This window comes from Marmota flaviventris, chromosome 2 (genome assembly GCF_047511675.1).
Source record: "Marmota flaviventris isolate mMarFla1 chromosome 2, mMarFla1.hap1, whole genome shotgun sequence".
Taxonomy (NCBI): Eukaryota; Metazoa; Chordata; class Mammalia; order Rodentia; family Sciuridae; genus Marmota; species Marmota flaviventris.
Window position 1 is genome coordinate 176,571,945 of NC_092499.1, and position 21,035 is coordinate 176,592,979.

The 21,035-nt window shown below is 50.6% G+C and overlaps 1 protein-coding gene across 3 annotated transcripts; it reads left to right on the plus strand.

The window, feature by feature from the left end:
• The first annotated feature begins 1,261 nt into the window (after positions 1 to 1,261).
• On the plus strand, positions 1,262 to 20,632 carry Sdcbp2 (syndecan binding protein 2). 3 transcript variants are annotated; one of them, XR_011706751.1, is made up of 10 exons: positions 1,437 to 1,486; positions 11,242 to 11,314; positions 12,438 to 12,507; positions 13,257 to 13,357; positions 16,998 to 17,156; positions 17,641 to 17,816; positions 17,897 to 18,068; positions 19,780 to 19,871; positions 20,131 to 20,253; positions 20,501 to 20,632. XR_011706751.1 is itself a non-coding variant. In XM_071608816.1 (9 exons), exons 2-9 carry the CDS (start codon positions 11,261 to 11,263, stop codon positions 20,183 to 20,185), a joined length of 879 nt encoding a protein of 292 aa, XP_071464917.1. In that variant the 5' UTR covers positions 1,262 to 1,350; positions 11,242 to 11,260; the 3' UTR covers positions 20,186 to 20,632. The 3 variants fall into 3 exon arrangements, 2 of the variants coding, with proteins under 2 accessions (XP_071464917.1, XP_027809920.2); XM_071608816.1 differs by lacking the exon at positions 1,437 to 1,486 and adding an exon at positions 1,262 to 1,350 and having other exon boundaries at positions 20,131 to 20,632; XM_027954119.2 differs by having other exon boundaries at positions 20,131 to 20,632.
• Positions 20,633 to 21,035: the final 403 nt, after the last annotated feature.

The following is a 21,035-nucleotide window of genomic DNA, read 5'->3' on the forward strand; positions in this document are numbered from 1 at the left end:
CTACTTTGGAGTTCTCATGGGGATTCCCGGAGAGTTCCCATTGGTTGGGGAAGTGCGGGAGGGGGGGATTTCCAGTTGTTGGTTCCTAGAGGAGCCGTGTGGCGTTCGGGAGAGTTCCCGGGGAGCGTGTGGGGAGTGTGCTGGTGGAGTTCAGAAATAAAGTTTGTTCCTGCTTCAGTGGCTCGTGATTTGTGCCCAGCCAGACTGCGGCATTCTGACTTTTGTATTTGAGTGTTTTTTGAGATAACACACTTACATTTTTCAAAATTTAAAAGGCACCAAAAAAAGATGCTTAACAAAAAATCCCCTCACACCCTCCCCCACAGCTCCTTAGCTCCCCTTCCAGGAGACAATCAGTTGAAATTCCTTTTTAAAACAGTTAAAAACTTAGTTTGGGGTCCTCCCTTACAACATGTAAGCATTCAGACAAAGAATAACATAAAAATCACCAAACCACATTACCACTATGGAGGACACACAAAAGCACAAACTGAAAAGCTCACCTGGCTCAAAAAATGCAACCCAGTGTGTGAGAGACCCTGGGTTCCATCCCCAGCACCAGGAAAAAAAAGCAAAGCTGCTCCCCCACTCCACATCCAGTCAGCCAGCATTGAGTTCGTGTCCGTCTAGACTGTCACTTACAAAAACAAAATGTAAGAGCAAAACCACAATAAGGCTTTTTCCTTATCTTACTGTGTCAGGAGCATTTCCTAATAGCTCCTTCCTTAAGTGACTTTAATAGTTGGATGGTTTATTTAACCAGACCACAGTGACTGGCATTTGGGATTTCTAGACTTTCCGGGTTTTTTTTGTTTGTTTTTTTAAATGGTGGCACGCATCTGCAATCCCAGCAGCTCAGGAGGCTGAGGCAGGAGGATCGCGAGTTCAAAGCCAGCCTCAGCAATGGCGAGGTGCTAAGCAACTCAGTGAGTCCCTGTCTCTAAATAAAATACAGAATAGGGGTGGGGATGTGGCTCAGTGGTCGAATGCCCCTGGATTCAATCCTGGGTACCCCCCCCCGCCAAAAAAAAAAAGCAAAAAAACATGGAGATGGGCCCTGAGACCTCACAGTAACAGATTTCTAGAAGAAATGCTGGACCACAAGGAATGGGCACTTTTTAAGACCCAGGGGACCCATCAAACTGCTCTCCAGTCTTTTGCCATTGCCACCACCAGCAGGAGGTCTCCAACCCAAACACAGACTTCCCCAGGAAAAGAGCAGAAAGCTCACGCCCCAGTCAACAGCTCTGTGTTGACACAAGTCAGCTGTGTGCACTAACCCACCTCCAAATCCAGAGGAGGCCACCTGCCTTGTTTACCCAACCACAACTGGGCCTAGCCCAGCCCAAGGTGAGTCAGTTGCCCAAGGGGCGGGCACTACCCTTCCTAGAGCAGGAACCCAGCTGGGACAAGGGCCACTGCATTCCAGGGAGTGAGACAGACTTTGAGCAGTGGCTGGAGGACACGCAGCAGCACCTGTCTGCAGGTAAGAGCGGGGCTGTGCTGACTGGGAGAGGAATGAGTGAGCCCTGCTCTCACACTATCTCCTTGCCGCCTCTCTGTCCCTTCCTTTCTGGGACTTCCAGGCAGTTTTCGTCCACCCTGCCTCACTCTGAGAGTGACCTATGAATAGGGATTTCCTCTTCTGACTCTAGCAGCCGGCCAGGTTCCGGGGCTGGTGTTCTGCGCTGCCTCTGACTTCTACTGGTCTGTTTCCCAACCCCAGCCCTGGGGGGCCCTCTGAATGAAAGCTGAACCTTGGCACTCACTCTGCCCCTCACCAGGAGGGCGCCAGGAGTGGAACCCACACCTGGGTCCTCAGGGGAGCCCTTGGCAGCAAAGGCCCAGCTGAAGGTAGAGGTGGTGTCCACAAAGAACAGGGCCCAGGTCTCTGCTTGTTTCTTCTTTTCCTGGAGCTGTTTCTACAAACCACTTCCTGCCACAGCAAGGAAAACCTGCTGGGAAACAGCCAGTGGCTTGACCACTTAGGAACCAGTGTCCTCATCTGCAGGCTGGAAGTAGCCCAGCTGTGACAACAGAATGAGAACAGAAACGAGGAGTCTGCCCATGTCCTCTATGGCAGGGTCTCAGGAAGGGGCTCGGAGTGGGCCCACCGTGGGTTGTTGGCTGTCCTGGCTACTTGACATACTGTGCCTAAGCTAGGAACACCTCTGCTGCTTCCCCTCTGCACAGCTGACTGCAGTCTCGTGGTCAGATGTCCCTGAGCACAGCAGGCACCCCCTCCCCAGGGCCTACGCAACAGCTGTGCCCTCATCCTGGAATGCTCCTCCCCACCCACCCCTTTAGGCCTTTCCTCACATGTCCCCCATCCTGCAGGCAGGCTCCTCTGATCTCCTGATTCTCCACTCTCCGACTTGCTTCACCTTCTCCCTAGCAGTTCCCACCACCTGAGAGCCCACCGAGTCATGGGGCTTTTTAATCTAGCTCCTCACTACAAAGCAACTTCCTCAAGAACCAATTCTTCTGTTCACTGCCACACTGCTGGCAGCTAGAACAGTACTTGGACTTAGTAGGCACTCAGTAAATGTGTTGGATGAATGAACTACTATTATTATTGATTGCCTATTATGTGATAGTTACCAAGCTAAATGTTTTCCAAATCTCTCTTTAAAAAAAAAAAAAAAAAATCCCCAGACAACTCTGGGGATTAGATATGGGTAATTGGGTACTATTACCCATATTATGAAAGATATGACACCCCAAAGGGTCTTAGCCATGCTCTGCTCTCACAAGCCAGAGGCAGGTAGTCTGAGCCCAGCCTCCCTCCAAGTCCTGGCTCCTGCCCTGACTCCCTTGGGCGTTCCCATTTGGGAATATCTGTGTTTCTTGAAGTCCACAGTTTTTCCCCAGCAGGTAGTACAGCCCTGAGAGGAGGGGGTGGGGGTATAGGACTGTGGCCTAGCAACAGCCTCTTCCTTTCCGACTCACCAGATCCCTGGGCTAATTTGGCCTTCAAAGCTATTCCTCCACCACCTAACCCACGCTTCCCTCCTGCACACTGTCTTCTAAAGGATGAGTTGTCCACAGGAACACGTGGGAGTCCCTGAGCCTCAGCTCTTTGGAACAAAGTGTTCTCATTCTATTCAAATATGGGGGCTGAAGACCCCTTTCAGCCCTGCTGATCTCCCAGGACCTGATTGCTAGATTGCTGTGGGTGTTATTGCTTATAACATTAAGTGCAGAAGCTCAGGGATGGGAATCTGAAAAGTACTCAGGGAGAGGAAAATTCCTCAGAGAGACGCGAGTTAGAGGGGTTGTTTCTTTCTGGGGAACCAATTATTTGCAGGAAACCATTAAGAACTGAGTCAACTCTTCCACTGAGATTGTACCAGCCACCACCTTTAGGCTACCTATCAGGGCTGTTTTCTTCTCCTTCTCTAAGCTGTGGGAATGAGTAGACTGCACATCTAGGTTTTCAGACTTTCTCTTCTGTCTCTGCTTTTCAACTCCTTTGGAAGAAGTAATTGGATGGCTGTTATATACCAGGCACTATGCTCAGCACTGCTGAGGATAAGCAAATAAATACAGCACAGTGGAATTGCAACCCAGGAAATGCAAAAGGTCTTGCTCATAGTAGATGTTTAATAAACACTTATGGAATGAGCAAGTCATAGGTGATATATATGAGATTCTGTGGTCTAGAGAAAGGAGGTTGGCCCTTCTCTCGGTGGAGGGCTTAGAATTACACCATCAGATGAATGAGGAGGAAGTTGTGAATGTCATTCAAGAGAGAGGGCACAGACCTATAATGGCACTGTGGTACAGCTCTCAGGTTGTTTTAGAACCAGCAAATAATTTGGGATGAATTAAAATGCACGGCGAATGGGTGCAGAGGTGATATGGGACATTATCAGGGTTAGGGTTAGGGAAATTTTATGCCAGGCTCAAGTTTGAGATTCATCCTGATAAAGAGGTGGGTATGGTTTCAAAAGGAGGGAAAGGCAGGATCGGAAGAAAACTGATTTTTGGTTCAGCCCATGGATGGACTTGGTGGGGCTGCATTGGAGGGACAGCACAACTGGGGGAAACTTCAGGAGGAGAATCAAGAGGTAGTAACTATCCAGAGGGCAGCTGGACTCTCAGGCCTGGGCCTTGCTATCCCCCGTACTGCACTGCACACTACACTCTCATTGCCTAGAACTTTCTAGGGTCTTCTGCCTTCAGGTGGCTTTCCTAGCCTTTTTTTTTTTTTTTAACCCCACAGACCCAACTTCCGGAGTCCCTTGTCAAAGGCAGTGGGTCTGATTTCACCGTGGGAAGCCCAAGTCTCCTTCCATCCTTGGTGGTGCCTGGGGAGCATCCGCGTGAGGTGGGGGCACACGGTCAAGAGGCGCAGCGTGACGTCCCGCCGTGCAGAAACGCTCTGGTCTTCAAGGGCCTTGGAAGCCAAGGGGAGCGCGGAGACTTCCTGTTCACACCAGCAACAAGCCGCGGGGAGCAGGATCTCCCAAGGCAGGCAGCGGTGGCTCGGCCTCACCCCTCTCCTCCGGAGCCCACGCGTGTCGCTCGGAGCCCAGGGCGTGGGAGCGCAGGGGCCTCGCCACTTTAAGACCCATTCGACACGCGTGGCCTCCGGTCCGTAGAGAGGACGCAGAACGCGACCGAGCCTTCGCCTCGCTTGCTCTGCCGCTTTACCCGCTCCCTCTTTGCGGATGCCGCTAATCACGGGCGCCTGTACTATGACTCTAGTAACCCACCCAGCCGGCCTCCTACGCGGCGAGGAGGCCGCCATTTTTCGTTCCACAGCCGTGGGGCATTCTGGGAGCTGCGCTCAGCCGCTCGGGCTTAGGTGGGCGCGACACATGCGCCCTAGACACTGCCGAAGTCGGGGGTGGGGGTGGGGGGTCTGCGCAGGCGCCGTAGGCAATGCAGGCGGGAGAGGCGGGTCGGGAGCGGCTAGGCAGAGCGGGTCAGCCAGGAGGTGTGAGGGATGGGCTGGCTGGGGCGGGGGGGGGGGGGCCTCAGGTCTCTGCGGTGCCTCGGTCCACGGAGTTTGTGCTGGTTGCTCCCATTACCCAGAGCGGGAAATTGAGGCGAGGGAAGGGGCAAGTTCATCCTGAGGCTTCATGCTAGGCGATGGTTCCCTCTTGGTGAAAAAGAAAAAAATCAATATCTATATGGGAGGAGTAAGGGAAGTGGCAGTGATCTATAATAAACGATTGTAAAGTCAGACGGATTACATTGATCATGCTTGTACCCAACTTACAAGTTCAGATTTAATAGGAGGCAATATTCAACTGAACTTTGCAACAGTTTATATTTGACAACTTGAGTCAAAGGCTTAGTATATAGGAGCGTGGAGTCACGGTGACAGCTACAACTTCAGGAAGGCTTGGGCAGGCTGTTGTGTTGACACCTGTGGTGAGCAGGGTTCACAGTGATTTTCCAAAATGGTGAAGAAAACAAAGTATAACTTCCCTAAGTTAACCTAGTATATATGCATTTTGGGATAATACAGTGCGTGCTAAAACCAGGGATATTGTCTTTATATTTGTATATGGAACAGATTATAAACAGATTTTGTTTTGTTTTGTTTTGTTACATGACGGTTTGGTTCATGCTAGGAAGGTGGGTGTCCTCAGGATAACAGAGCTGAGCTTTACAAGGAGGAAAGTGAAAGCCCAGGCACAAAGCATCGCCCTTGGCAATATTATTATTTTTCACAAGTTATTTTTTTAATTTGTTCTTTTTGATATACATGACAGTACGGTGTATTTTGACATATTATACACATATGGAGTATAACTCCCCATTCTTGTGGTTGTACACATGTGGAGTTTCACTGGTGGCGTGTTCATATATGAAGATAGAAAAGTCATGTCAGATGCATTCCACTGTCTTTCCTATTCCCACCCCTCCCTTCCTTTCATTCCCCTTTGTCTAATGAACTTCTGTTCTTCCCTCCCCACCCCCTTATTGTGCGTTAGTAGCAGCATATCAGAGAAAACATTCAGCCTTTGCCTTTTTGGGATTGGTGTATTTCACTTAGCATGATAGTTTCCAGTTCCATTCATTTACTAGGAAATGCCATAATTTCATTCTTCTTTATGGCTGAGTATTACTGTGTATATATACCACATTTTCTCTATCCATTTATCTCTTGAAGAGTGTTCGCGTTTAAAACGCTCAGGGGGTCACTCCAGGGAAACTGGGCTAACTGGGCTGTGTAAAATAACCACACAAGAGACACAAATACCTTTTTCTTTGGGGTCGCTGTGGTGGCTCCTCTGACCTTAAGGGTCCACAGGAAGAGAGAGAGAGAGAGAGAGAGAGAGAGAGAGAGAGAGAGAGCATGCTGACCCCTTTTATTGAGGAGAAGCTATTCAAATGAGGCAAGGGATCAGGTTTCAGGGGGCTGAGTCTATCTTCATGATGTCCACTGTCAGCAGATTGACTGACATTTAGGTAGGCCACACTCAAGGGCACAGTAAGAGAAGGGGACACACACAAGGCACTTCCATGGAACATTCTAAACAGGGCAAGGGGTTATATTACAAAGGAACAGGTGAGCATAGCTCCACCCATGGGACTGTAGGAAGATACAGCCCAGGCATGAAGACACAGTCACTCAAACCCCAGAAGAGCAGGGCAGTCTAGCATGGGTGCCTGAGGCCACATCGCCCAGCAGGGGAGTTAACTCAGTCACGTGCAAGGTTAGTGTCCCACAGAAGAGCACCTAGTTTGGTTCCATAGCTTAGCTATTGTGAATTGAAATTGAGCTGCTATAAACATTGATATGGCTAAATCACTGTAGTGTGCTGATTTTAAGTCCTTTGGGTGTATACCAAAGAGTAGGATAGCTGGGTCAAATGGTGGTTCCGTTCTAAGTTTTCTGAGGAAGCTCCATACTGCTTTCCAGAGTGGCTGCACCAATTTTCAGTCCTACCAGCAATGTATGAGTGTGCCTTTTCCCTAAATCCTCACCAACATTTATTGTTACTTGTATTCTGGATAATGGCCATTCTGACTGCAGTGAAATGGAATCTCAGTAGTTTTAATTTGCATTTCTTTAATTGCTAAAGATGTTGAACATTTTTTTCATATATTTGTTGACTGGTTGTATTTCTTCTTCTGTGAAGTGCCTGTTCATTTGACCATTTATTGATTGGTTATTTGGGGGGGGGGTGTTAAGTTTTTTGAATTTTTTATATATTCTGGAGATTAATGTTCTATCTGGGGTGCAGGTGGCAAAGATTTTCTCCCATTCTGTAGGCTTCTCTTCACATTCGTGATTGTTTCCTTTGCTATGAAGAAGCTTTTTAATTTGATTCCATCCCATTTATTGATTCTTTATTTTACTTCTTGCATTTTAGGAGTCTTATTGAGGAAGTCTGTTCCTAAATGGACGTGATGGAGATCTGGACCTAGTTTTTCTTCTGGTAGACACAGGGTCTCTGGTATAATGCCAAAGTCCTTGACACTTAGAGTTGAGTTTTGTGCAGGGTGAGAGATAGGGGTCTAATTTCATCTTGCTACATATGGATTTCCAGTTTTCCCAGCACCATTTGTTGGAAAGGAGATCTTTTCTCCAATATATGTTTATGGCGCCTTGTCTAATATGAGATGACTTGAAATACTTCTTTTTTTATTTTACTTTATTTTATCGTGGTGCTGGGGATTGAACCAGCCCCTCTTGCACACTATCCAATCCCTCTACCACTGAGCTGTATTCCCCAGCCCCTAAAATACTACTCTTAATAGAGGAATAATGTTAATAATTACCTCTTATAAAAAGAGACAGAGAGGGGTTGTGAATCTGCATATCTAATCTCGCTTTATGCCTTGACCAGAATCACAAGGGAATCCTGGGGACTCTTCCCAGTGTTGGCCTCTGGGGAAGAGACTTGAACTACAGGAGCGGGTGGGGTTGGGGTGTAGGCTCTCTCTTCACATTGTTCCCCTTGCTGTGAAGAAGCTCTTTAGTTTGATTCCATCCCATTTATTGATTCTTGATTTTACTTCTTGCAATTATAGGAGTCTTGTTGAGGAAGTTGGTTCCTAAGCTTTGGCAATGTTATTGCATTCGTCTCCATGCTAGGGGCTAGAAGCTCGGCCATGAGTGAAAAGGCCCAGTTGCTGCCTCTTGGGACTCCCAATTTAATGAGGCAATTGGACAGGAAAAGAGGTGACCACGGGAGCAGTGAATGACCAACAGGAGTAAGGACATGGGGCAGTAGCTACCAGGAGCACAAATCAAGGTGGGCTTCCTGCAAAAAGGGTCCCTTGATCTTGGACTTGAAAATTATTAGGATCTAGTCAGGCAAGATGACGAGGCCGATGGGTCATTCCAGATAGAAGGAATGACACACAGAAAGGCCTGGAGACAAGGGACAATAACATTCATTCAAATATCTGAAACTAGTCTATCACAACTGGGACTGAATGAAGGAACTGGGAGGATGCGTGGCAAGAAAAGAAGCCGGAGAGTGAGGCCACTGTTGCCAACAGATGTCCCCTGGGTCTTGATGCTGTCTAGTACAGTGGCTTGGGTGTAAGGGACAATACAGAGTGGTGGGGCCTGAGGTGCCCTGGAGTCTGCTGCTTCTCCACCATAGATAGCTACTCAGATGCAGTCCAGGAGCAACGAAGCTTCCTGGTTTTGTTTGTTTGTTTTTAGGAGCAGTGGGAAATACAGATTATAAATGCAGGGTCTTGAGTTTTGCATTTAGGCCACTAATTTGAATGTTACATACTCTGCAAGGTTCGTTACATACTCTACAATCTGTTTACAGCGGGCTCATGGGGCACCCATTCCAATCTCCGGAGGAATCAGGAAGTCCCTGTGGGCCATTTTAGGAAACAAAGGTCACATTCTGAGGGCAGTGGCATGCCACCTAGGGACACTACGCAGGGCCACAACACCTGAGCTGCCCTCTGGGAACATCGACAGGGGGGAGGTAAAGACTCGTTGGAGGATGTTGTGGCCCTGGGGAGGGACGGAGAGATGAAGGAGGTTTGCACAACACAACGTGTGGGGGAGGGGACTTGATACAGACTGGAAGGGTGGGGGATGGGGGTCAGGGATGACGGGGTGGGGCAGCATGTGCACTGTGGGAAGGAACAGTGACACGTGAGGATGTTCTTGGTGCCCACGGATCACTAAGGGAAGTGCCCAAAGGAACTGATCCCTAGGAGCAGGCCAGAGTCACATTTTCCTTGGCACAGCCCAGTCAGTCCCCTGTGCCACCATCAGGCCTTCCTTTATCACATGCACCTGTCACATGTAGGCAATAGGACATACCTTGACCCTGAGAACCTGCCGTCCCCCTGGGAAAACAGACTGAGGACAGTTGAAAAGTTCAGGGTGGGAGGCTGGCCAGAGCCTGTCCCTAAGGGCAGGCCCAGGGTAAGAGGGACAATGACCTTTCTACCAGGAACACCTTTCTGCAGGATTAAGGGTGATCAGGGGGTGGGGCAGGTCACGAGCTGGGGTGGAGGTGGAGGTGGAGGTGTGCCAGAGCCAGGGATGAGTGGGTCAAGGGGAAGAGTCCAGAAAGACCAATAAAGATTCCCTTCCTGCATTTTATCTAGGAAGGAGACAAAGCATTTCTCAAAAGGCTGTGACTCCTGTCACCACTGGCCGGGCTGGCAATTAAAAAACACACAAACACAGAAATACCTTTTTGGGGGTCAGGGACAGCTCTGAGCCCTCAGGTGTCAGCTCCCGTGCAGGAAGGCAAGGTGAGCAAGGGAGGCAAGAGAGAGAGGGCACACCGGAAACCCCCCCTATTTACGGAGGAAAAGCCATTCATAGAATATTCCACCCAAATAAGGCAATGGATTTGGTTTCAAAGGGTGGAGTCTTGCTTGGTGATGTCTTGTGATCCCCAGGTTGCTTGACATCTTGGAAAGCCACACCATCTCAGGTGCTGTGTGGGATCACGGGCAGAGGGAGAGAAAAGGCACACATACGCACAGCCCAATCAGGCGGCAACTTCAGGCCAGTCCCCTCATGGGGCTCAAATGCGCATAGCTCACACACACAGCCCATGGATGGCTCATGACAGGTTCCTTTGAATTTCTCTGGGCACCTTGCTTAGGGGCTTCACTGAGTCTCCTCTGGGACAATCAGAAGCTGTTAGCAAGTGTTCACAGTGGCCCACCACCCCAGTCTCCCTTTGTGGACCAAGCTCTGTCCAACTGAATTTTGCCTGTTTGTGTGTATATGTTAGGGGTGTGTGTGTGTGTGTGTGTGTGTTTTTCTGGAGATGGAACCCAGGGCCTCACAAAGGCTAAGCAAGTGTTATATGCTACTAGACTACACTCCCAGATCCCATGTGCATGTTTTTAATGAATTTTGAAGGATCTTACTTCATTTTAGCTAAGATCAGAAGTTGCCAGGGTGTCTGGAAATCAGTGGTATATAGTGGAGCTCAAATATCCAGAGGTGTGTGGAAGGTGGGGGATGCAGGGACTTGGAATGCCCTGCTGCCTTTGCCATTTGTAGTTGTGAGATAGTTCTGTGCATACCCCTAACCTAGACCTGGTATACACCAGGTCTTTTATATCTGCCTGCTGGGTTAGATTTAGATCTTGAGTGATCTGACCTTTGACAGATGGCAGGGGAGAATGTGGTTCATGATTCTGCCTTTCCTCCATAGCATATCCTGGCTGGTCCCCTGGGCCTGGGTTCTAAGCCAAACCTGGTTGGATGTGTGTGGAGATCATGAGCTTTGGAGTCAGACTGGCTCAATACCTAGCCCTCCCATTTCTTTCTTCTCTCCCCTCCCCCTTCTCCTGGGCATTACACTCAGGGGTACTTTATATCCCTTGACCTTTTACCTCTCTATATCCCCAGATACTTTTTAATACTTATTCTTAAGTTTTAGGTGGACAGAATATCTTTATTTTACATTTATGTGGTGCTGAAGATCGAACCCAGTGCCTTGTGCCTGCTAGGCGAGCACTCTACCATTGAGCCACAACCCCAGGCCCAGATATTTTTAATTTTTAATTTTGAGATAGGTCTCTCCAAATTGCTGAGTCTTGCTAAATTGCTGAGGCTGGCCTTGAACTTGCAATTTTCCTCAGCCTCCCCAGGCATGTACCACTATGCCCAGCCAGTCTCCCCATTTCTAAAACAGGGATAATAACACCCCCTGATGATTTTCTCATATCCGGGAGTGCTGAGTGGCATATGGGGCAGAAGCCTGATGTCTGTGCCTCTCCTCAGGAAGATGGGAGATGCATCCTCAGCCCCTCACTCTCTGCTCTCTGCAGGGTGTCCCAGGGAGTAGCCATGTCCACCCTGTACCCATCTCTGGAGGACCTGAAGGTGGACCAAGTCATCCAGGTAAGCCATCAGGCCCCATTAGCCTGGGTTCCTTGGCTGAGGCCTTGGGGGTGACCCCCGGGTAACTAAGGGAGGCTTTCCTGGAAGGCGCTGGGTGCTGTGGACCTTGGTCACTCCTGGGAGTTCCTGTGGCCTGCAAGTCCCACTGCAGGGGCTGGGCAGGGAAGGCATCTAGAGCCAGGGCCAGCGGAGCCACAGCAGGAGTGGGAAGGACCAAGGAGCCACCAACATGCCTTTCAGGCCCAGCTCTGTCCCCACACTTCCTGCTACAGGTGGACCCTGTGGTGCCAGGGCCAGCTCCACAGGAAACCCAGAGGGTGTGGCCTTGGTGTGTCCAGCTTCTTCCTCCCTCCATCCCACTGCCCTGGGGTCCCAGAGGACTTTGAGAATTTGGGCCTTTCCCACTGAGAACTTGTTCAGGAGGTTGGCTTTGGTGTCCTGGCTGCCACAGGCAAAAAATGGATGGTGACATTTGGTGGGTCATTGGCCCCAGGAGAACCTCCTCTCACAAAGATGTCCATCTACAGAGGCCACTTTTTTGAAAAGAAAAAAAAAATCTGTTTTTTATTTTAATTAATACATCGTAACTGTAGCTATTTATGGGGCACAGCGTAACATTTCACTACGTCTACACTGTAACAGTCCGATAAGGGCGGCTCGCACATGTATCACTCCAGACATTTATCATTCTTTGTGTTGGGAACACTTACAACCCTCTCTACTTGCTATTTTTAAATATTTGATCCATTGCTCTCAACCCTAGTTTCCTGACTATGCTGTAGAACATTCGAATGTATTCCTCCTGTCCCGCTGCACCCCTGCACCCTTTAACAATCCTCTCTCCAACCCTCTCCCTGCCCCACACCCTTCCCTGGGCCCTAGGAACTACACTTCTATTCTCTACTTCTTTGAAATTGAATGTGGGAGTGAGAACTTGTGGTATTGGTCTTTCTGGGCCCCACTAATTAACAGAGCGTAGAAGCCACCTGTAGGCCACAGAGCCTGGAGAGCTCCAGGGCACCCCCATCCCAGGCCCACATATGTACCCAATTCCCAGACTCCCCTGCTCAGGGAGCCCCAGGGGTCCTGGCCATAGCTGACGGTACTCCTTGCCCCTGCCCAGGCCCAGGCCAGAGCCTTGCCCAGGATGGCCGCCCTGCCTGCCCAGGAGACAGCTGTGTCCCCACCCTCAGGTGAGTGAGCCTGACACAAATGTTCACACCTAACACCCCCAGCTGGCACTACTGGTCCCCGTGGGTCCTCATCACCAGAAAGGACATGGAGGATTCTGCTCCCAGGACGGGGCAGGTCCTGCTTGCCTGGGTCTCTGGGTAGTCTTGACCTTGAGAACCCAGCCTCACATTTCTGGCCACTTCTGAACCCAGGATTTCTTCTTGCCTTCTATTATGTGAGGGCTTTATGCACATTTTGCTCTCTCCAGAACCCTTGGAGGGGACACTGGCAGACTGGTTTAGTGAGGGCCACCACGGGAGGAGGCCTGGGGACACCAGATGTTCATGGTGCCCTCTGGAGGTGCTCCTGCATTTTGAGTCAGTTCTGTAATAGAAACTTGGACTCAAGCTCCATCTTGCCCTCCACCTTGTGCAGGTTTTCTGGGGGTTGTCCTGGGCTCAGAGTCCTTCCTCCATGACTGTGGACCCCAGCTGGCTGGTGTTTGGCTGGTGCCAGAGTCAGTGGAGTCGAATTCCAGAGTGGTCCACAAGGGCCCCTGTGCCCCAGGCTGCTCCAGGACAAAGGCAGGCTCCCTTCCCCACGCGCAGCTCATCCTCTGAGCCAGTCCGCATCAGCAGCAAGCGTCCCAGGGCTCAGCACAGGGAATAAACAGTATCCCCAGGTTCCATTTTTTACTGAGAATGGATGGCCAGGCAGAGGTGGCAGAGCACATGCTCTTGGGTGACCTTTCTTCCTCCTCTCCCATCAGTTTTGTACCCAAACCTGGCGGAATTGGAGAGCTACATGGGTCTTTCCCTCTCCAGCCGAGAAGTCCAGCAGAGCCTGCCCCAGATGCCAGAGGGCGACTGTGTGAGTGTCTGTCTCCTGTCCAGCTGCGGCTCAGAACGTCCCGAGCCCCCTTCCCCCTGGTCTCGCCTTTTCTCTGTGTTTGAGTCTCCTTTCTCGGCTGGGTTCTTATTTATGGCTCTGTTTCTTAGCGGCATTTTTCATTTTGAGCCTTCATGGGAAGCATTCTGGGGCTTCATGTCTTCCCTGCCCCTTGACCTGTGGCTTCAGGCTGCTGGTCTCACCCAGCTGGATGCAAAGAAAAGACATTAGAGCCAGTAGGAGCCTGGGACATCTAATGCTAGGGCCACCTGTGACTCAGCAACAATGGCAGATGCTCACACCCCGATGTGCTCCCCAAGTCCAACAATACTTGATTCCTGCTTTTCATGGTTTCAGAGAGCAAACCAAACTGTCACCAGAAATGCTCCTGAAAACACATTCACTGATAGGACCCCTTGCAATCAGCTCTGGCATCCTGTGACCCATCTGTCAATGTCCCCATTGTCTAGCTTCTTCCTGAGCCAATGCAATTGATTGCAGAGAACCATTTCACCTCTTGCCAAGGCTGCAGGGTTTCATGAAGCTGATGGAAGTGACAGTAGTCATATGCAAACCCACGGATGAGTGAGGATTTGACAGGAGGAAATCATTAAGGATGAGGACATGTGGGACCCTGGGGAAAACTGGTGACACCCTACGGTCCTTCTCCTAAATGACCTTCTTGGTAGTCATGCTGTGAAATACAACCAGGAAGCAAAGAAGGTCATGTTGGGTAATTAGGACATAAATGCATTCAGTCTAGGTCATAATAATATAAGAGGATAAGATGTATTTTTGTAATTGAAGGCTCTTGCATTGCGTTTTACTTTTTATTTTACCTACTTATCATTTTTTGTGATGCTAGGCATTGAACCTGGGGCTCCCACATGGTAGGAAAGTGCCCCACCACTGAGCTGCATTCCATCCCCAAACTTTTCATTTTTAAATAGTAGGTTTAAGTCAGGCAAGGTGGCACATGCCTGTAATCCCAGCAGGTTGGGAGGGCTAAGCAGGAGGATGGAAAGTTTGAGGCCAATGTTTGCACTTAGTGAGGCCCTAAGCAATTTAGTAAGACTCTGCCTCAAAATAAAAAAAGTAAAAATAAAAAAAAAAAATAAAATAAAAGGTCTGGGGTTATGGTTCAGTGGTTAAGTAAAAAATAAATAATAGGTTCACAGGCAGTTGCAAATATAGTATAGAGAAGTATATTTCACCCAGTTTCTTCACTGGTTATGTTTTGTTGATCTTTTTGTTCTTTTGCAGTACATGGGATCAAACCCAGGCTCTCACACATGCTGGCCAGTGCCCTACCACTGAGCAGCACCCCCACTCACTGGTTCCGATTTACATAACCATAGCCCTACCTCAAAACCAGGAGTTTGACTCTGGTGCAATGAATGCCTGCAGGTCTGTGTCATTTTGTCACATGTTTAAATGCAAGGAACCACAGCACAGTCAAGGATGAACCACTTCAGCCCCAGAGTCTCGCCCCTGCTGCTGCTTTGGAATCTTGCTCACTCCCACCTCCACACCCTCCCCAACCACTAGTTTATTTTAGTTTATTTTTCCATCTGTATAATTTTGTCACTTTGAAATATTGCATACTATAATGTGACTTTCTGAGATTGGCTTTTTTTTTTTTTTTTTTTTTAGTACCGGGGATTGAACTCAGGGACACTCAACCACTGAGTCACATCCCCAGCCCAATTTTGTATTTCATTTAGAGTCAGGGTCTCACTGAGTTGCTTACTGCCTCACTTTTGCTGAGGCTGGCTTTGAACTCGTGATCCTCCTGCCTCAGCCTCCTGAGCCTCTGGGATTAACAGGTGTGCATCACCGCACCTGGCAAGATTGGCTTTTTTGTTTTTTACTCAATATGTCTTTGATGTCCATGCCAGTCATCATATGTTCAGTAGTTCACATCATTTATCTATCTATGTGTTTATTTATTTACTTATTTTTGATACTAGGGATTGAATCCAGGAGTATTTTACCATCTAGCCACACCCCCACTTTTTATTTTTTTAATTGTGAGACAGGGTCTTGCATAGGGCCTCACTAAATTGTTGAGGCTGGCCTTGAACTTGGGATCCTCCTGCCTCAGCCTCCTGAGTCACTGGGATTAGAGATGTACACTGTCATGCCCAGCAGTTTACTCCTTTTCATTGCTGAAATATTCTGCCATGCAACGTAACAGTGTTTGTTTAACCTGTTGAAATACATTTTAGTTGTTCCAGTTTTTGATTATTATAAACAAAGCTGTTCATGTATAGGTTTTGTATAGACATATTTTATTTTCTTCTTATTTATTTTTGAGGATTTTGCGAAGTTGCTTAGGGCCTCACTAAATTGCCCAGGCTGGCCTCAAACTTGCAGTCCTCCTGCCTGAGCCTCCTGAGTTGCTGAGATTACAGGCGTGTACTGCTGCACCCAGCTTGCACTTTTCCCTCCTCACTTTTCCCTTCCTTTCTCCTCTTTCTTCTTGTTATAAATGCTCAAAGTGCACTGGGCACAGTGGACTTTGAGCTTTTATACAGTGCACCTGTATCTACAAAATATTTCTATACATTTTGTTGGAAATTGTATTATATTTGTATATCAATTTGGGTAAAGTTGACAACTGTACTAGTTTTTAACCCATGGATACTCTTCTATTTCTTTAGGTTTTCTTTGACCACTTATCAGTGTTAGGTTGTTTTGTTACAGTTTCGGTACATGTTTTGTTAGACTTATGCCTAAATATCTCCCCTATTTCAAATTATTATAAGTGATATTTTATTTTTAATTTAAGTTTCTACTTGTACTTGTTAATATACAGAAGTACATACATATTTTGAGACTAGGTCCTGCTGTCAGCCCAGGCAGGCACAGAACTCCTGGGTTCACGGAATCCTCCCGCTTCAGCCTCTGCAGTAGCTGGGACTAACAAGCCCAATTCTCTGTACCTGTGGCTCGAAGCATTGATTTTCTCACGTTGACTTGTATCTTATGACCTGGCTGAGCTAATTTGTTGGATGTAGGAGTTTACTTGTAGAGTCCTTGGGATTTCCTAGTAGACTGTGATGTCATCAATGAATAAGAACAGTTAGATTCCTTCTTTCTGGTCTGTATGCCTTTTATTCTCTTTTTTTCTTGCCTTATTGCGCTGGTTAGCTCTTCCAGTACTTTGTTCAGTAGATGAGTGAGAAGAGACATCTTTGCCTTGTTCTGCACTTTATGAGGAAGCATTTGTTAATCTTTATATTTTGGGGTTCATTTTTTTTAAGAACGAGAATTATAGTGAGTTCCTTCATCCGCCACTGCTCACTATTTACCATATTATTTTTCTATTTTAAGTGAATTTGAAGGGATCTCTTCCTGATATCAAGTTGCCTTGGAAAACGCGCCCCCCTCCCTTCCCTGGGGCCCCACCACCCTTTCTCAGCCCATTTTTAGGGACATGGGCTTTGATGCCCTCTAGTGGCTTCCTGGAGCCACGGCGCCTCCCAGTGATCTGGGGTGGATCTGGGCTCCCAGGGACTGCTGGGTCCTCCTTTGCTCTTTCCTACCCGCCAGCCCAGTGACCCCTGAGGCCCTCAGCTCCTGGAGTTGGCCTGACTCCGTGTTCCCCTGATGGCTGCAGGAGGCGATCTCCAGTCTCTTGCCTGGCCAGGTGGTGGCACCGGTGTCCGGGAACAACCTAGGCGTGAAGCGCGCGGAGATCAAGCCCGGGGTGCGCGAGATCCACCTGTGCAAGGACGAGCGCGGCAAGACCGGGCTGCGGCTGCGGGCCATCGACAAGGTAGGCGCGGCGGCTGGGGACACGCGCCCTGTCGGGAAAGCGCGCCACCCCGAGAGGGCACCAGTGAGGAGGGGGCAGATGGGGCATCCTGACCCAAGGCCCCGGGGCTGGGCTAGGTTGCGGCAGGGACCCTCCACCCCTTCTGGGCTCCCGTTGGTCCGTGGCTCCCTGGGGAGCCATGCCCCCCCCCCCCCCCCCCCGTGCACCCCACCACCCAGGGATCGGCTTCCTGGCAACTGCCCGCAGACAGTGAAAGCTGAGAAACCCTATGCCTCTGGAGGGGCGGTGCACTGGAGGGGTCGCCGTGCAGCCTCTGGCCGGGGTTCAAATCCTGACCCAGCTTCCCCCTGCTGTGTGGCCTGCCCTGCTTCCTCCCCAGGAAGATGGGGTAACCGTGTTACCTGCCCCGGAGGGTCGTGGCCCCGTGCCCGGTAGGCTTCCGGGCTCAGGGCGGCAGGGGCTGACTCTAGGCCACCTTCCCCAGGGGCTCTTCGTGCAGCTGGTCCAGGCCAACACCCCCGCCTCCCTTGTGGGGCTGCGCTTCGGGGACCAGATCCTGCAGATCGATGGGCGGGACTGCGCTGGGTGGAGCACGGAAAAGGCCCACCGGGCGCTGAAGAAGGCCTTGCCGGAGAAGATCGTCATGGTCATTAGGGACAGGTGAGCAGCCAGAGCCCCAGAGCCCCTCTGCCTAGTTCCAGCCACGTCCCCAGGCCCAGCTCACTCTCCCTCTCTGCCAGACCATTCCAGCGGACGGTCACCATGCACAAGGACAGCTTGGGCCACGTGGGCTTCTTCATCAAGAAGGGGAAGGTGGTCTCTGTGGTCAAAGGGAGCTCTGCGGCCCGCAACGGGCTCCTCACCAACCACTATGTGTGCGAGGTGAACGGGCAGAACGTCATCGGACTGAAGGTAGGCGGTGGCCGGTCTCCGTGGGCACGGGGGAGCTGGCTGGTTGGGAAGGCTGGTATCTGGACAGGCTGCAGGCCCCCAACCCCCATGCAGCTTCCTCCTCCCAAGGTTTCAGTAAGACCCTGTGTTTGCCTAGAGCTCTGCAGGGCACCAGGCACAGCGCAGTGCTCAGTAAGTACTAGCTACTGTGACTAACCCCGGGGCGCTGAGGGCAGAGGGGCGTGGCAATGCATGTGAGGACAGGGCACCCCAAGGTGCCCGCTGCATGGACACCTCTTCCTCTACATGGAGCTCCTGGTTCCATGTTGATCACTTCTGATCTTTGTTTCTTTTTCAAGGGTGGTGGTGAGTTTCACCTTTGAAAATCCAGAAGGTGCAAGGAGGGGTGGGCGCTGTGCATCTGGAATGGGGGTGTCTTGGGGGAATGGACCGAGGATGATGAGTCATATGGTCCTGAACAAGTGAAAGTGCCTTTATCCTGACTTGATGCCACTTGGACTCAGAGTGGCTCTCAAACCCAGTTGTGATATAGAGGGAGCGCCCCCCTCCTGTCCATGTCCAGTGCTTTGGCACTTGTGGGGCAGGGCTCCTCCCAGCAGAAGTGGTCTGGGTAGTGGCATCTCACTCCGCAGCTGACACAAGCCATTCCTGTCACATGTCTGCTTCCTTATGCCTGACAGTCTCGCCCACCTTCCTTAGAGTTTGTTCTTAGTGACTGTTGTGGTCAGGAAGTTCTTCCTAATATCTATCCAGTATCCCTCCTGCTACATCATCTCCCTTTTCTCAGACATGACAACTAAAAAGTGCTTAAAAAGTTGAGTATAGTAATATGGATTCTGAGTAGCTGGAGAGCCCGGATATTAGTGAACTCCTCCTTTGAGAGCATTACAGTTCTTCCATCCTAACTCTTCTGGAAAGCAGTCCTGCTAAGATGGGATTCTGACATCATCTGCATGGATGGCTCAGGGCATGGTCGTGAGTTTATCAGTCATTGTGCCAGGCCACGGCTCTGTGCGGCTCTTAGGGAGACTCTAGATGGCTCGATTCTTCACTGGTCTCTCTGAAGTTTATTTCACTCTGTGGCTGTCACTACTCTGACCTGGCACATTCGCTCCCATTTATTCTGGAACAACTAAGAAAACACAGCCAGGGACAGATGTGCAAAGTAACAGTCACCAGGCCCTGGGTCCGGGCCAGAGGCCCCGATGGCCCCGGCTGTTGTGTTGGGCTGCCGGGCACAGGCTGCTCAGAGACTTCAGGTTTGTCCTCCTCATGGTCGGAGATGTAGGGGACAGCACCCACCTGGCCTGTCTGGCCAAACGAGCAGGGGTCAGGTGTGCTTACTGTCTCCCACCACAGGGTTCTTCTTTCTGGGCTTTAGAACCCAAACCCCAGTGTGACTGGGGCCAGGAAGATGGGGTGGCAATGTGGGCCCTCGCAAGGGGAAGGAGGCTCCATCTGTGAGGCCGTGTTGTGTGCCAGGCCCACGCAGCTGGCCTTCACAGGCAGGGGAGGGGACTGCATGCTCCTTTGACCCTGGAGATCCTCAGATGGGAGGCCCACGTCCTTGCTCAAGCCAGACTGTGCCTAACCCTTGCCAGGCAGGCTCAGGGGCCCAGGCGGCCTGGCCCCTGCAGTTGGGAGTCAGTGGCCTGTGGCAGTATCTCTGTCCCCGGCCCTCAGGGTGACCATTCACTCACCTCCTGTCCAGGACAAAGCAATCATGGAGATTCTGGCCTCAGCGGGAAACGTCATCACCCTGACCCTCATTCCCACTGTGATCTACGAGCACATGGTCAAAAAGTAAGGAGCGCCCTCCTCGTCCCCCCGCCCCCCGAGGCCACCTGCTGAGCCACCCTGGCTTTTCCAAGGCTGACCCAGGGGGCAGGCCCGGCTTGCCCCTCCTCCTCTCTCTTCCCCTCTCTCCAAGGTGGCTTGTGGGTTCTGGGGACCTAAAAGTTTTAGAACAGGGGTGAATGCCCCCCTGGGGTACACAGGCTTGGGGCTGGGCAGGGAGAAGGAGCTTCCAGTGTCCACCACTGTCACCATTGCCACTGTCTAGGTTGTCCCCGACGCTTCTCCACCACACCATGGACCACTCCATCCCAGATGTCTGAAGCCGCAGGAGGGCAGCTCAGCCATCCCACCCTCCTGCAGGAAAGGGCAGTGACCTCTTGGATGACAGGTTGCAGCTGGCTGCCTCCTGGGGTGGGGTCTTGAGGGGAGCATGTTTCAGGTGGGTGGCACTGGATGGCGTGAGTCTGTCACTCATGCACGGAGGTCTCTGGGAGTCTCCCTCCTAACCGGGCCACGGCCCCAGCAGTACCCAATGCAGCCCATTCTCTGCACTTATTTACATGTTGGGCACGTGGACGGGCCAGCCAGACGACTCTTAGAGTCGTAGCTGAGTCCTTGGACTTTGCCTCTGCCAGGGAAACAGCCCCGCAGTTTGAGAGACAGAACCACATTCTTCGTGAGAATCTCGCCTTCGCCTTTCCTTGCTTTTTGCTGCAGACTGAGCACAGATCGTCAGTTACGACCCTTGACTGTCTTTTGAATAAAGATTTGATTGGAAACACAATCCCTTCCTCAAAGGTCATTGGGAATTCCCGTGATGCGCCAGGGCTGGTTTTCTTTGAAACAGTGGTGACACTCAGGCCTTTCTACGCATCCCCTCTGAGAGGGGTGACTTGGCCCTGCCTCCGCCATGTACTGCCAGCTAGTCTGGCACAGGGATGGCTGGATCTAGGGGGCTGTGTGGTGGCAGGGCTGGTGGACAGAGCGTGGCCTTGGCTTTGAGCTGTGGGTGACCGTGACTGCTTCTGCATCTGCAAAGTGGGCATGAGAAGCCACTTCAGGGCTGTTGGGGAGGAAGAAATGCAAGGCACTCAGTGTCCACACCTGGTGGGGCGGGCGGAGAGGGTGTCCCTGATGTGGAGTGGGCAGTGGTGGCCCAACGACAGCCTC

What these genes read in the sequence shown, in the direction of transcription:
- Sdcbp2 (XM_071608816.1), top strand. Translation starts at nt 11,261, where the DNA reads ATGTCCACCCTGTACCCATCTCTGGAGGACCTGAAGGTGGACCAAGTC. An exon ending in AGGTGGACCAAGTCATCCAG is followed by an intron (nt 11,315 to 12,437) that starts GTAAGCCATCAG and finishes GCCCCTGCCCAG; the next exon opens with GCCCAGGCCAGAGCCTTGCC. An exon ending in GTCATGGTCATTAGGGACAG is followed by an intron (nt 17,817 to 17,896) that starts GTGAGCAGCCAG and finishes CCTCTCTGCCAG; the next exon opens with ACCATTCCAGCGGACGGTCA.